At 39.8% G+C, this 14653-nt stretch overlaps 1 protein-coding gene across 1 annotated transcript; it reads right to left on the bottom strand.

Moving 5' to 3' along the window:
- Positions 1 to 324: 324 nt before the first annotated feature.
- On the bottom strand, positions 325 to 11861 carry TGIF1 (TGFB induced factor homeobox 1). The gene is made up of 3 exons (XM_054019294.1): positions 10949 to 11861; positions 2933 to 3159; positions 325 to 1367 (listed from the first exon to the last, which is right to left on the bottom strand). The coding sequence occupies exons 1-3, from the start codon at positions 10962 to 10964 to the stop codon at positions 804 to 806; spliced, it is 807 nt and encodes a 268-aa protein (XP_053875269.1). The 5' UTR covers positions 10965 to 11861; the 3' UTR covers positions 325 to 803.
- Between the last annotated feature and the right edge of the window lie 2792 nt (positions 11862 to 14653).

Here is a 14653-nt window from a genome sequence, read left to right as displayed (position 1 = left end):
TGAGGCTGGGATTTTTAAGGGATTTCTAAGGCAGAGAGGTACCCAAATCTCACTGAAAGTCAATGGGAGTTGGGCACATAACTCCCTTTGGCTCCTTTGAAAAGCTCAGCCCAAGAGGACACTGTCAGGTAGCTCTGGTCCACCTCATCCCTGTAAACGTCCTTTTTACAACAATTTTGTAATTTGCTTGTGCAGGTCTCTGATTGACACAGAGAGAAGACATTCTTTTCAAGCTCATGCTGGCTTCTTTCTATTTCGGTTATATTTGGAGCATAACTTGGTGTCCCCTGTGACGCTCCTGTTCAACAAAACACACTGTATGCGTCCATTTTTAAAGAAAATATTTTATTACATCGTGGAAAAAAAGCATAATCATCCAGGTTCATATTGTTTAAAAAAACTGAACATTTGTTTGAGACAGCATGTCGGTATATTCTGTTCCACATGGGAATGATAAGAAGTCTACATCATTACTAGATATTGCACAGTCTGAAAGAAACAAAAACAAAAATCACATGATCTTGGGAACCATCTCACATTATGAAAAACCTACTAAGAAACATAAAAACAAACAAACAAACAAACAAAAACACCCCTTGTTTCTACAGTAGCTTTAAGTTTATAATTCTTGGAATGACCATATTTCACTGAAGACCACCTCAGTGACAGGAAGCTTCATTTCAGCAATCCCTTGTGCAAATAAGATTAATAATAATAATAAAAAATGCAGTTAGTCTTTTGATATCACATGGGCAGCAATAATCACATATGTGTTAAATTCCTGCCTGAAAAAAAAGGGGGAATTAGGCCATAAGTTTTGCCTGCAACTCCATCTCTGCTGCCCTTTTGAGTGCAACATCCACCAAAAGCTGAAATCCACTAAAATCTTGGTTGAGGTCTGGTGGAGTAGGAGGAGGAGTGTTGAAAAGGCCACTTTGTGCATTTGTACCAGGTCCCAGTTTAGAAGCATCCTCGTGGTATTCAAGAGTGTTGTCTGTGAATCTGCTAGCTGATGTCTGCTGCAGGTCGGTGGTTGGGCCTACACCAGCTGGCTGGCACAAAAGGAAAGGGGCATCTTTCAATGCAGTTACAGTGGTATGGCAAATCACTGAAGGTCGAGCCAAAACAGATCCTGGGGAAGAAGGTTTAGAAGAGACAGCCTTGTTTAGTCCTGTGGTACCAGAAAGAAATGAGTTCTCTTCCAACAGTGGAATGTAGTTTTTTGTGCCTGTGGAAGACTCCACTGGGCTGCCTTCAGAAATCTTGGTCCCTCTTCGTGAGATAGTGAATTGATTTGGATCCTTGCCATCCTTCCTCAGCATGTCAGGTAAAAGCCTGCGGCGTGCATTGATAAACCAGTTGCAGACCTGGGAACATAATGATATCTTAATTTCTACCTTCATTCACTTCCGCACTACATGCCATTAGAGTCTTTCAGTTAGATTAATGAATCCCTCCAAGCAGTTTCCTTAACTCTGCAACAAAAGAGACTGATCGACAAGTTCTGACACACCTAGTAAAAACCTTTCCACCCCCAACTCTTCTCTCCATTGCAAAAAAAACAAAAAAGATTGCTAGCCTGAAGTGGAAGGTTTTAGCTTTTAACTCTGAACATATATTAACCTATTACCTATTGTTCTCTGCATTTAGGTTAATTAACAACAGGAAAACCTTTTCTCTCTGAAAAGAGCCACTCCTCCCACAAACAGTTACTGATTTTTCCTGCTCAACTGACTGTGTCAACAGACATAACATGAATTACCTCATTGAAATGCATCCTTGTTTAAATATCAAGTCAGTTTCCTGGGCAATAGCAGATGACTTAACGTCTTTTTTAAAAGTATTTTTAAAGTAGTTTTTCCTTACAATGTTATATTAAAGAAATTTTACTTAACTAATTGCAACATTTATATCAAAATACTGATCTATAAAGAAAAAAAAAATAAAATTTACCACTAATAGTAATACTTTGCAATTCTATATGACCTTCCATCCAAAGATTTTAAAATACACAAACATTCATGCCCTAAAGGCTTGTCTACACTATCACTTTTGTTGGTATAACTTATGTCGCTCAGGGTTGTGAAAAAATAGCCCCAAGTGATGTAGGTTACACCAACAGATGCACCGGTGTGGACAGTGCTCTACTGGCGGGAGAGCAGCTACAGAAGCGATTTTACAGCAGTGCAGCTGCCTCAGTACAGCTGTGCCACTGTAAACTCGCTAGTATAGACAAGCCCTAAAGACTCTCAGCTTTCCTGTGAGGTTACCCATACTACAATGGAGTAAAGAGAGGCACAAAAGGGCTAAGTGCCATGCCCTGAGTCACACGTTTCAGTGGCAGAGTCTAGAACAGAACCCAAATCTCCTGACTCACCATTCCCAAATAAGGGCTTCATCCTGCAAACACTCATGCATATGAATAGCTTTACCCATGTGACTTGTCCCACTGACTTTATGAATCATGAAGACTCATATAAATAAAAGTTACATATACTCAAGTGTTTGTAGGATTAGGCCCAAAGTCACTATTTTAATAGTGTAAAGAAAATTATACTGCTAATACATGTGCTTATCACCCTGATCACTTTGCTTATATGCAAAGACTGATGCACATGCTTAACTTTATGCACTGTCAGTAGACCCACTGAAGTCACTTTAGCCACAATGTGCAAAATTAAGCATGTGCATAAGACAATACAGTATCAGGGACATCATCTGTAAGCTTGTATTTGTACACTACCTAGAACAACAGGGTCCTGGGTCCTAATCCTAGTCGGTGCCTTTGGGTGCTACCACAACACAAACAATAACAACATATAAAGAAAATTACATCTGTAGTATGAACCTTTTTAGAGAGACTAGAAAGTGGGTAACTTCAGAAGCGAAAACAAAGGCTCATTTTTATTTTAATTGGAGCTTTTAAAAATACCTGTAGTGTAGAAAGGTGTGTTTGTCGGGACAATAGTGCTTTTTCTTGCTCTGATGGATAGGCATTGTATCGGTGCTCATACAGCCAGTCCCGAAGAATCTGCACTGACTCCTTGGGCAGGTTACCACGTCTCCTCCGTTTGCCTGAGGCAGTGGAAGAGGAAAGATCCAGTGGGACATCCATGGTGTCATCCTCCTCCGTCTCACTGCCAGATATTGCAGCTACACCTACAGTAATAAAAAGGTGAGAATAGTCACTTCAATTCAATACACTTCTTATTTGCAGCATTTTTCACTTCGACACTTTTCTCTCTATATATATATATACATATATGCTTCCTAACGTAAACATATATAATTATATATAAATTATTTTTTAATGTATGAAGTATTAACAAGTGGACAATTCCTTGCCAGCTCAGATGTTGTGAGCCTCTATTGTGAGTCAAACCAGGCCTCATGTTTAGAGGATGTGTACTGTAACAAAAGTAGCACCAACTACCTATTCCTAGGGGATACTTCTCCACACAACCTCATTTACTGGTTCCCTTAGCAACCTTTTATTTGGTCATATGCAGTAAGTAACTTCCATCTGATGCCAATATCATGCCAAATGTTGGTCAGCAAAGGGTGCTACTGTGGTATGCCTCCAACAATCTTTTTTTTTCAAGGCTGTTTCATGGCTAGGCAAAAAGCCAATAGACAAGAATTTCAAAACATGCACCCAACCTAAACCTTGGCTGTATTGAATTACAATTTAACATGCTGGTGCGTCTCCTTCTGATTAAGGATAACTTTATAGGTTTAAAATGTTAACAGCGCTTTCCAGAACGACTAATAAAAATGAATAGCACAGGAAAAGAACAGAAAGCAAGTTGTGGCTGGTTCTTCTAAAGTGACACAAAATTCACTCACTGAGGAAAAAGTGTACAGCAAGGTAACAGTAAGTGCCTAAATAGTGCCACAAGGTAGTATAGAATTGCTATCATTTATTTTTCTGGAGAACAGGCCACACTTCAACTTTGTCCTGATTACTTATGCTTTGAACCTTATAGTTTTCCTCACACTTCAAGTAGTACTTATTCAGATTTTGACATATGTTTACTGCAAGAACTCTAGATTTACAGTTTTATTGCACATTTTTTCTCCCATAGAGAAGGAATTTATTTCAAATCTCATTTAGTCTCTGTCTTCTATAATTAATTCAGGAAACCATATGACTAATAATTTGGAACTACAATATGTGAACAATCAAATAAATACTTCATATTCTGTGGCTGAACAACAGTCTGCAATTCGGCTCTTCAGCAAAGTGTACAGTGTGACTGAGGAAACAAAACAAATAGCACTGAAATCCATAAAGGAAACTTTGCTTTGGCTTTAAGTACTTTAATCCCACCAGAAATTTTAGGAATCTTACAAACCATATATAAATCTAAATCACTGATACCACTAGATTCAATTAGCACACTTCAGAAGCTTTTTTGATTCACAATAGGTTTGCTTTCAAAAGTATTTTCTCGAAATTACAAAAGGAAAACGAGGCCCTAAATCAGTTAAGTTAGTTTGAACATCCTTTTTATTTAAAAAAGAAAAGAAACTTGCATATTTATAAAAGCAAGCAAAGTTAAAAATCAGACAGAAAGGTTTCATATGGGCAGCTGTCCAAATTTCAAAACTACACCGCTACCTTGATATAACGTGACCCGAAATAACACAAATTGGGATATAACGCAGTGAAGCAGTGCTCCCGCGGGGCGGGGCTGTGCACTCCGGTGGATCAAAGCAAGTTCAATATAACGCAATTTCACCTATAACGCGTTAAGATTTTTTGGCTCAGGACAGCGTTATATCGAGGTAGAGGTGTAATACTTAAACTAAACTAGAAAAAAAATCAGTTCTATTAAAATGGAAGCTATGCCTGTGAAACTCTACATTCATGTTCATACTTAAAGATTTAATGGGAATTGATGTCAGACCCAAAAGAGAGAGAACTAATCGTGAGTTTTTGCATAGTAGTTTCACAGATACCTATGAAATGCACAAATGTGGTGTGACAGAGTTGAGCATTTGAAAAGTTTTGCCTTATCTCTATTCATGAACAAATCACAGTATTCTTGAATTTGTCATTTGCAATTATTGAGATTTATCCAGGGATTTTTTTGTTAATACTCTGTGAATATTCACAATTCAGTCTGTGGTGGTTACTTAAGTAACTTGTGTGGTATTGTTTTCTGTTCCCTGGATGGATGATTTATGTAACTAACCAACACTCTGAATATTACAGTTGAATATACAATTCATACTATGATGATTAGTTACATAAGTTATCCAGTCAGGGTACAAAACCAATGACATTCAATTTAAATAACCAACTCAAGGTAAATTCTGAATTGTATATTTGATTTAGTTCTTAGTGCATGTATGTGGCATTTTCAAGTGGGGGGAAAAAAATCTATCAGGACCCTAATAGCTTCACATTAAAATATTATTTTGCTTGAAAAGTAAGTTATGATGGCTCTACACAGCAGCTCACTAACTGCAAAGTAGACTTATGACTAGCTAAAACTAGTTTACAGAATTCAGAGAAAGATATACCACAATCCCATGGCTTAAAGTTGAAGCTAGACAAATTCAGACTGGAAATAAGGCGTTTTTAAATGTTTAACAGTGAGTATTAACCATTGGAGCAATTTACCAAGGGTTGTGGTGGATTCTCCATCCCTGACAATTTTTAAATCAAGATTGGATGCTTTTCTAAAAGATCTGCTCTAGGAATTATTTTGGGGGAAATTTTATGGCCTATGCTATACAGAAGATCTGACTTGGAATCTATGAATTTACCTAATGTTCCAAACATTTCTGTTTTTGCTTGAGGTAGATTAAAAATGTTGCCGCACTGATTTTTTTAAGGGGATAATAAAATGTTAGGCCACAGAGACAGTTATCAAAACAGAGACCTTGGGAGACAGGTAAAGAAGGAGCTGAAAGCACAGCAATGGTGTAAAGCAGGAACAAAAGAGGTGCAATCAGTGTGCCTACTCACAGGAATAAATTTACATTCATAAGTGCAGTTATATAGAAATCATTTGAGATTAAACTCTCAAGGTTTAGTAAACATTCCATGCAAAGCTTCTTTCTAAACAGTAAGACCAGAGTTCTGCTTTGATAACAAAGATTTAGGTTGGAACTGTTGTTCTTTACCCGCTGCTAAAATTTGACATAAAGATTTATTAAAAAAAAAAAAAAAAAACAACAACAAAACCACCAAAAATATTTGTTGAAAATGCAATCTTTCTGAGATCACATTGTTTTATTAATTTAAAAAAAAAAAAAAGTTTCCCTTCAAACAACTGTAAGTTTCCTAACTGTAACGCAGTAATAAAAAAAATAAATGAAACAACACTGGAGTCTGCACTTTGATCTGCTTACTTAGTGTGACATGTTCCCTCAATTTTATGACACAAAACAGGTTTTGGTTAAACAGGAACAAACGGCATTGCAGTTTCTCATTTAAATAAAGGAGCAGCAGACCTCTGAACCTTTAACAAACATCTCCAACGGCATGTGCAGAAGCTGTAGCAACAGGAAGTTAAGGCTGTAGATCTCATACAACCTCAGCTGATACTCTAGGAGAGCAGAAGCCACGTTGTTGCTGTCAAAACCCGTGTTTTCATTAGAACATTCATGCTGATTGCAACTCAACTTTGTTTTTGCTTCTTGTTAGTAATCAGACTATATGCTGTTGGTTTCTACTTTAGTAGGGCACAGCTGAAAGGCTTCCCACCGAGGCTCCATGTCTGGACCATTTACTGTTATTTATACCCCAGAATAAGGGCTTGTCTACATGCAGAATACTTCCATCTTATTTTAAGTTGTGATTTTAAAACTGATTCTGTTATACTGGTATAAAAGGCTTTGTGGACACTTATTTCTGTTTAAATCAGGCTTTTACAAGTTAGCTTCAGTTGATATGTTTAAACTGAAATAAACCCCTCTTAAACTGATGCAAGAATGTCTACAGAGTGTTTTGCACTACTTAAACTGAACGGGTGCACATTTGTATGTAAACAGGGCCTCTAAGACACAAGAAGTGACCCTGTCTCTAATGCTATAAGCTTTACTCAGATAAGCAGTCCTTATTCATACAAAAATAGTTTCACTGATTTCAGTGAGGACTACTCCTAAAGGTTGATAAGTTTTGCCTTATCTCTATTCATGAACAAATCACAGTATTCTTAAAGGATCAGCAGGCCCCCCTCTTTTATATAATGTGAATCGATTTACCTGCACCCAGCTTCTAAGTCTGGCAGCATGTAGAGAATTTAACATACTGTGTTACATCACATCACAGGCCAAAGAGTTCCTAGGTCCCTTTCTTGTTCACTGCTAGGGAGATCATGCCCTGAACATAAGGTGCATAAAATTCTGAGCACCTCAATACCTGGATGATACTAAATAACGGTAAAGAATTCAGTTAAAGCTTCCTGGCTTAAAAGCCTGGAGGGATAAATCTGATGAGGAAAAAATAATTATGTGCATAGTTTTTTCAAAATGATAACTAAAGTTGATATGGAAAAAACTATCAGTACTTATAAGGTATGAACACCAAGAAGGAGAAAGAATTATTTGGGATAGATTGGGGCCTTAACTTTATTCCATTTCTCCAAGTTAAGTTAAGCAAATTAAAATTTGGGCTGAATATCAGGAAAAATATCCTATTGTATTGTAGCAGAGCTTCCCAAGAGAACTGGTAGAAACCAATTGTTTGAATCACTTGAAACTGAATGAGTATACTGCAAGGCACAGTCTCCTTTGGCAGAAGGAATAGATTAGATCACCTCATGGATAATCTAGCTTCATTTTTCTGTTTCTGTGAATTTCTTTGGTTGGGGTGTACATGTATTTTTCTAGATAATATTTTCAATCTAAAAAGCCCCCAATCTTCCTGTAATTGACTTCACTAGGACTACACATAGTCATATGCATAATCTTAAACAGGGCTATACCTTTGCAGGACTGGAGACTACAAGTGTAGTCTATAGGGCTAGCCTACCTGCTTATATATCTTCTCTTAACGGGTTTATTTGTTTTATCATAATAGCATTATAAATTTGTATTAAGAGTATTTTTGGCTGTAATGCAAGGCCACATCCTGTATGCTGAGCTAATGCAAGTTAGCATACATCTGTTTGAGACTGTTAGCCTAGATAGGTGATGATTACATATATATGTATAAGTATATATGTATGTATGTGACCTTTAACACAGATAAGTGAGGATGGTTAAGAGCGAGATAGTATAGGTAGGGGCAACCTAAGTTCATATAGTCTTCAGACTTAACAAGTACACCACAAAGAACACAGAAATAACTGGCTAGGCCAGAAATAACAGATAGTGTGAATATGTCATTAATATGTACAAACATACCAGCCTATAGAGTAAGTGTACCCTGATATTTTTTGTGGGTGAGGAAATTAAGTTTGGACATGGAAGGAGGGGGCACATGAGAGAGCTGCAGTGTGACTGCTATAAGAGCTACATTTCATTATTATTATTTAAGAAATAAACTTTTGCCATCCATGGAAGAGGTTTCAGAGATTTAACTTAGGATATACCAATTTAGAAAGTAACTTTAGTTAAAGGTTTGTGAATTTTTAAAAAAAAATAACCAGGTTAAATAGTATTTATAATTAACCAGATCAGACACAGGAGCTATGGGGATGTGTAAAGGAATTTTCCATTGCAGATAATTAGAAAAGTTTTCCTTTTCCTTTAAATGTGATTTTACAAGTAGAAGAACCAGTTTTCTTTCCTCTGCATTGCTTTGAGATTTACTGGTTCCACAAAGTAGGCAAACTTGGCTGTACTATAAAAAACAAATTTTAATATTTTTTTTTAGACTACAATAAAGAAATCTGAAATCAGGTCATGCTCTGAAACGTTGTAAGTATCAAAATACAGGCCACAAAAGCAAACTGCAAGCCCAGCCTTTAATTAAAAAGGAAACAACAAAAATCATTGTCCTAACTTCTTTGAAAAGTTTCCATGCATCTGTGAGCTTCTTCTCACTTCCTAATTTCTGCCACATGAACTCTAAACCAATTCTTCTGTCTCAAAGGTTTGCCTTCCAATATGCCGCCTTTCATTGTTTCAGTGCAGAACTCCCAAATCACAAGGCAGATTACACACAGAGAGAAATACATAGGCAGACATGGTAACCTCATCAGCATTTTTCACACATATTTAGTTTGGAGTTGGAAGTGTGTGAAGTTGGTATTTAGACAACCAGTAGCTGCCCTCTGGGAGAGGAATCTGAACAATGGAAGCAGCAGCAGACAGGAAACCAACTCATCACCAAACTACTGTGCAAATAGGGAGCACAGGAATGTTCTAAAAATAACTAGTCTAAATAATTCAGTAAAACCATATACCTCCAGTAACCTTAACAATCTGAACAAATCTACAAAAATGGGAAAATCTAGAGTCAAGGCTGTAACTGTCTCTAGGTACAGAGGGCTGGGCTTGGTATGCAACACGTGTTATCTAACATCACTCCAGTTAGGAGAACACTGAAATATTTGGCGGGGGAGGGGGGTATATAAATACAAAGTTTCGGTTTGAACTCTGAATTCCTTGCTTTTTTGAGAGTGTAAACAGGACCCGCACTGACTGTTGTCTAAACTTTGCCTTTGCGGCTTAATTTCCTTTGTGTGTTTTGTTTTAAATCAGTATAGTCCAAGATTACTTATGAGAACTACAAACTATATTGGAGCGCATCTTAAATTATACAGCAAGAATTCAGAAGGTGCTTAATAGGTGTATAAAAATACATACTCTAATGGCTCCAGCAACATTAACAACGACGTAGATTTCTGGACCCTTGAACAACAAGAGCGTGTAGTAGGAAAAACAACACTGCTCTAGAGTAGTAAACATGCGCAGTACTCCTTTTTTTAACCCTCAGTATCTTGGATATTTTAAAGGTCTTTAAATATCAAAAATCATTAACCTACATTACTGATTAGCCACTTAAAAATGGGGAGCTGGGGAACTGACGAGGAAACAAACATCCGAAATCTGTTTTTTTTTAAACAGCAGTAACGTTTTTAAAATGTTTTCCTATTCTTTGCAACCACGTTTTAGTTTTCACGATACGTAGAGGACTACAGATGGAAATATCGACAATCCCATGATTATAAAGTCTGTCCAAGTGGTAATTACGTAAGTAACACCAATGAAAAGTTTTCCAAACGTCTTTTTTGCTACTTCCCCGCCACGTGGTGGGTAAGTTTTTAAATCATTTTACTTTTAGTATTCAAACAAAAAAAGAAGAAGAAGAACTCTTTGATAAAAAGGCAGGAGATAGATCTGCAGATCGATTAAAAAAAATCTCACTTTAAATTCTCCGACAGTCCCCCACTTTTGTCCCCTTTCCCCATACTAACTCGCAAACAAAGAGCTCCTGCCACCCCGTTGTTCTGGCTGCATTGCTCAGAGAGTTGTATTTGGGTTGGGATTTGCTTTTTAAAGTTGTGAAAACAATTCCAGTCCCGTCCTTGGGGACCGGACTGGAGAAATTAGAGTGAAGAGAGAGAGGGAGGAGGAAAGGGGGAAGAAAAGGGCTGTTTTAAAAAGCGAAAATAAAACTTTGTTGGGGACAAAGCAGGCAGTTGACCAGGTTTTTGACAGGGAGCCAAGCAGCATGGAGAGAAAGCAGCGTCCAAACAGCCCCTCATGTTTTGTCTGGAAGTGAAACATTATCAACTGCCATTTCAGACATGAGCTCAACAAAGAGGAAAAGGGCCAGATTAGAAAGAAAAAAAGGAGGGTGAGATAAGAAACCCGGTTCCACTTTATTTAATAAGCCAAATCAAACTCCGATGAAGTTTAAACCACACGCCTGTTATTTCCATATGGCGAAAGCAACATGCTTTCCACTTTCCCGTCCAGGTTTAGCAACAGCACGCTGAGGAATCACTCTGTCTCACTCACACTCACACGCACCCCTCCCTACCTTTTTTACTTTTCATCGTGGTCTCGAGCACCGGACTGCACCAGCTGGCAAGGCTTGCTACCCAACGGGCACCCCACGCACAAATCAAGTTGCCTTTTCTTGCTTGCGGAGCAATCTTCGCTTTGCAACTTGAAAGGCGGGCAGAGGGCTCCCTTCCCAGCCGTAGCTGCTACCCAGGGCGCTTCAATGGGCTATGTGTTGTGTCACGGCGAGCTGACAGCTTCCTTCTGCCTGGGATGTTTGGTCCGGATTTGGTGCTTTCCCTCCTCTTCTTTCTTTGTTCTTTTTTCCCCCCCTCTCCGGTGCTGGGCCCCAGCTTGTCAACGTGAGAAAAGGCACCAGGGGGAAAGGTACCCTCCGCCCACCTTTCAGCAATGAGTGAGAGAGTAACTGAGAGCAATAGACGCTTTGCCTCCTCCTCCTCCTCCTCTCTGGCTGCGGAGACGGTTGTCAGCAGAGGGGAGGGAGAGGGATACTCACTCACACACACACAACAGAGCGTGTGATGTGACAGTGCAGGGCAGGCAGAGCCTCTGCGCCTTCTGGTTCCTGCCTTTCTTCCCAGCCAGGCGTTTGATCATTAAACTGGGAAGGGGGGGGGGGGAGGATTTTGACAGCTGCCCCTGACTTAGCCTCCTCCTGTTGCTGCCGGATGAGCCACCCACTCCTTAGCGTGAAGAGAATGGAGAAGAAAGAAAAGCAGCGTAGAGCAAGAAAAGAGCGCTTAAAAGATTAGCATAGCATTGAACAAGCCCTGCTCTTCCTCCCCACCCCCACGGACTAGTCTCAGACCAAAAAAAAAAAAGGGAAAAAGAAAAAAACCTAAGACGCCAAAAGGCTCTTTTGCTCCTTCTCCTCCTCGGGGGTTGTTATGGTTGGAGCCGCCTTGTTATGATGCTGACGGGCTTGCAGGGCAGTTTCGAAATTCCTGGCACGCCGGAGCCCGAGACACACTGTCATTCTCACATGCTTTCAAACTTCTCAATCACGGTGCGCGCCGCAGCGTGGCGTGCTCTGATTCAGCGCGCCGCCGTCCCAGCCAGCCCCCAGCTGTGGCTGCCTTGGCTGGAAACGGGGCGACGCGCCTTTAGGGGTCATCCGGGAAAGAATCCAGCCCCTGGTCCAACGCGGATTTGGTGACCTGGGGGTTGTTTCTTTCCCACCCACCACCCTAGTGTTTTAGAGGAACGAACACGAAAGTCCCCCTTAATTCGGGTTTGTCCGGGCCCCCCGTGTGCGAGAAGATTCTCTCGTGCTGGGGTTATTTTAAGACGATTTTTAAAGGTTTTTTTGTTTTGTTTTCACTTTTTTTGCTAGGCTTTGCTGTGCGTTTCAATCAGACATGCTCGCTCGTGGCTTTTTAAAAAACAGCTCGACTCAGCCCTCTTAAGTTATCACGTGGTTTCAGCAACAGTTGAGTCTGACTCTTTGAGATGAGACACGCTGGAGTTCGAGCTGCTTGTTCCTGTAGGGTTCGATCCACCCTCCCGCTCCTTATCCCCCACCCCCACGTAGGGTGACCAGATGTCCCGATTTTATAGGGACAGTCCCGATATTTAGGGTTTTTTCCTATATAGGCTTCTATTACCCCCCCACCCACTGTCCCGATTTTACACACTTGCTATCTGGTCACCCTACCCCCACGCGAGGTCTTTCCATTGACTGAAATGGGAGCTGGCTCCAGCTCGTAAAATAACAAAGGCTCCTTTCCCGGAGTTCCTTTGTGCTCGTCCTTCATCAGTTCCAAAATTGGATTTTGTTTGATAAGGACGAATAAAAGTATTGACACAAAACGTGTGAGACGAGGAATTCAAGGGGTTCATCCTCTGCTTGACCTTTAGCGGGGAAAACAAGCAAGCCCCTGTGCACTCGCTCTCAACACCACGTAACACTGTTTGAATTAAGGAAGGAGCCTTCCTCATAGTTTAGGCTGTAAAAGTAAACCTGGTTTTAAATTACACAATGAAACAGACCAGGAACCATGGCTTTACTTTGAGTCCAGCAGCCTATAGCTAGGCACAAAAGCCCATACGCGTCTGACGCAGAAAGGGAAGCAATAGTATTTTTTAAAATGTCCTAAGACACCTTGTAGCTGTTTTTCTGTAGAGTAATTACCCTGCCATCGCTGAAGATAAAACAGCTGTGACGTTCTGAATGAGGGACATATGTGGAATGGGGAGGGTGGCTTTGGAGCAATTTAAGTTAACAAGGCACTAGTGTTTGCTGCTGCCTTCTTAGTGGTTCTCTTTTATGTAACTTAGGGCAATTTGGCACAGGGATTGGTAGCTCATATCCGGTGTATCTGCATGAAAGAGACGGAGCAACGAGTGAGTGAGTGAGCGGGGAAGGGCCTAATGATAGCCAGCCAGACATACTGACTCACGGAGGCTTGGGCCGGTGTAGTGAGAGTAGGGGAGGAGACAAGCAGTGCAGACTAGAACATAGGTTGGGGAGGGAATGCTGTGTAACTATGAAAGCAACAACAGAGTGGGTCATCTTTTGCAAAACCAAAATTGCTATTCAAACTTTCCTGGTGTTACTAGATGGGTTGGACAGCTTCAGCTTGGGGGGAAAGGGAAAGTAGCTCCCTTTCCCACTAGCTGTGTAGATTTTTAAGCTTTTTTTTTTCTTTTTTTTTTTGCCACAGGGGGTGGGTGGCTTAAAAAAAAAAAAAACGAATTGACTAATTCTGTGGCTCAGGTGAGGGAGGTGTAAGTGTGTAGCTAAAGTTCAAGATGCTTTATAATGCCTTAGTTAGTTATCCTCCTCTAAGAGCTTGAAAGCAAGAGACCTAGTCAAGAGTGGGTATTTTTAACTTGAAATGAAATAACACTGCTTCTGAAGCACCGGTGATGACTCATGGGATTTTTTTTGTTTGATACTTTCCTGTTCCCAGCTGTGAGGTTTGAGTTTATAACTGGGGTTTTGCATGTCTTTCCCAGGTAATCCTAAAATATAATTAAGGGGGTTTTCAGAGAACTTCTGGGGGTACATCAACTCATTTAGATATATTTGTCTACTTTTACAACAGGCTACATAAAAACCACTAGCAAAGTCAATATCCACTAAAATTTCATACAGACAATGACTTCTTTATATTGCTCTATACACTATATATTGAAATGTAAGGACAATATTTATATTCCAGTAGATTATTTTTATAATTGTGGTAAAAATAAGATAGTCAGCATTTTTTCAGTAATAGGGTGCTGTGACACTTGTATTTTTATGTCTGATTTTTGTAAGCAAGTAGTATTTGAGGAAGGTGAAATTTGGGATATGCAAGACAAATTAGACTCCTGAAAGGGGTATGGTAATCTGGAAAGGTTGAGAACCCCTGCTTTAGAAGATGCTACATAACAGCCAGGCCCGTTATCACTCACTAGTTTCATATTGGCTTTGGAGTTGCTAACATGTTAGTAGTTTAAAATCTTAATTTGTACATTTTGAGTATTTGAAAAACAAGTAGAGCCATTTGGTGAGGATAAATCAGGAATGTGTGCCTATCATGGTTACTGAGATGCTCCTGCCTCCTTTGTTCCAGAAGTTAGAGGGTTGTACCAGGATACCTGCTCTTGGCCACCCAAAACCAAGGGGGAGGGACTAATAAACACAGATTACCAGTGATTTCTGAGAATGAGAAAATAGGGACAGGAGTGGCGGTCAGGGTAAAAATCAGATAACCAGAAGGGACACCGAGCAGAG

The sequence above is a fragment of the Malaclemys terrapin genome, chromosome 2, assembly GCF_027887155.1.
Source record: "Malaclemys terrapin pileata isolate rMalTer1 chromosome 2, rMalTer1.hap1, whole genome shotgun sequence".
NCBI lineage: Eukaryota > Metazoa > Chordata > Testudines > Emydidae > Malaclemys > Malaclemys terrapin.
The sequence above is the reverse complement of the archived record's forward strand: the minus strand, read 5'-3'. Positions and strand labels throughout refer to the sequence as shown.

What these genes read in the sequence shown, in the direction of transcription:
- TGIF1 (XM_054019294.1), bottom strand. An exon ending in CACACCTTTCTACACTACAG is followed by an intron (nt 1,368 to 2,932) that starts GTATTTTTAAAA and finishes TTATGTTCCCAG; the next exon opens with GTCTGCAACTGGTTTATCAA.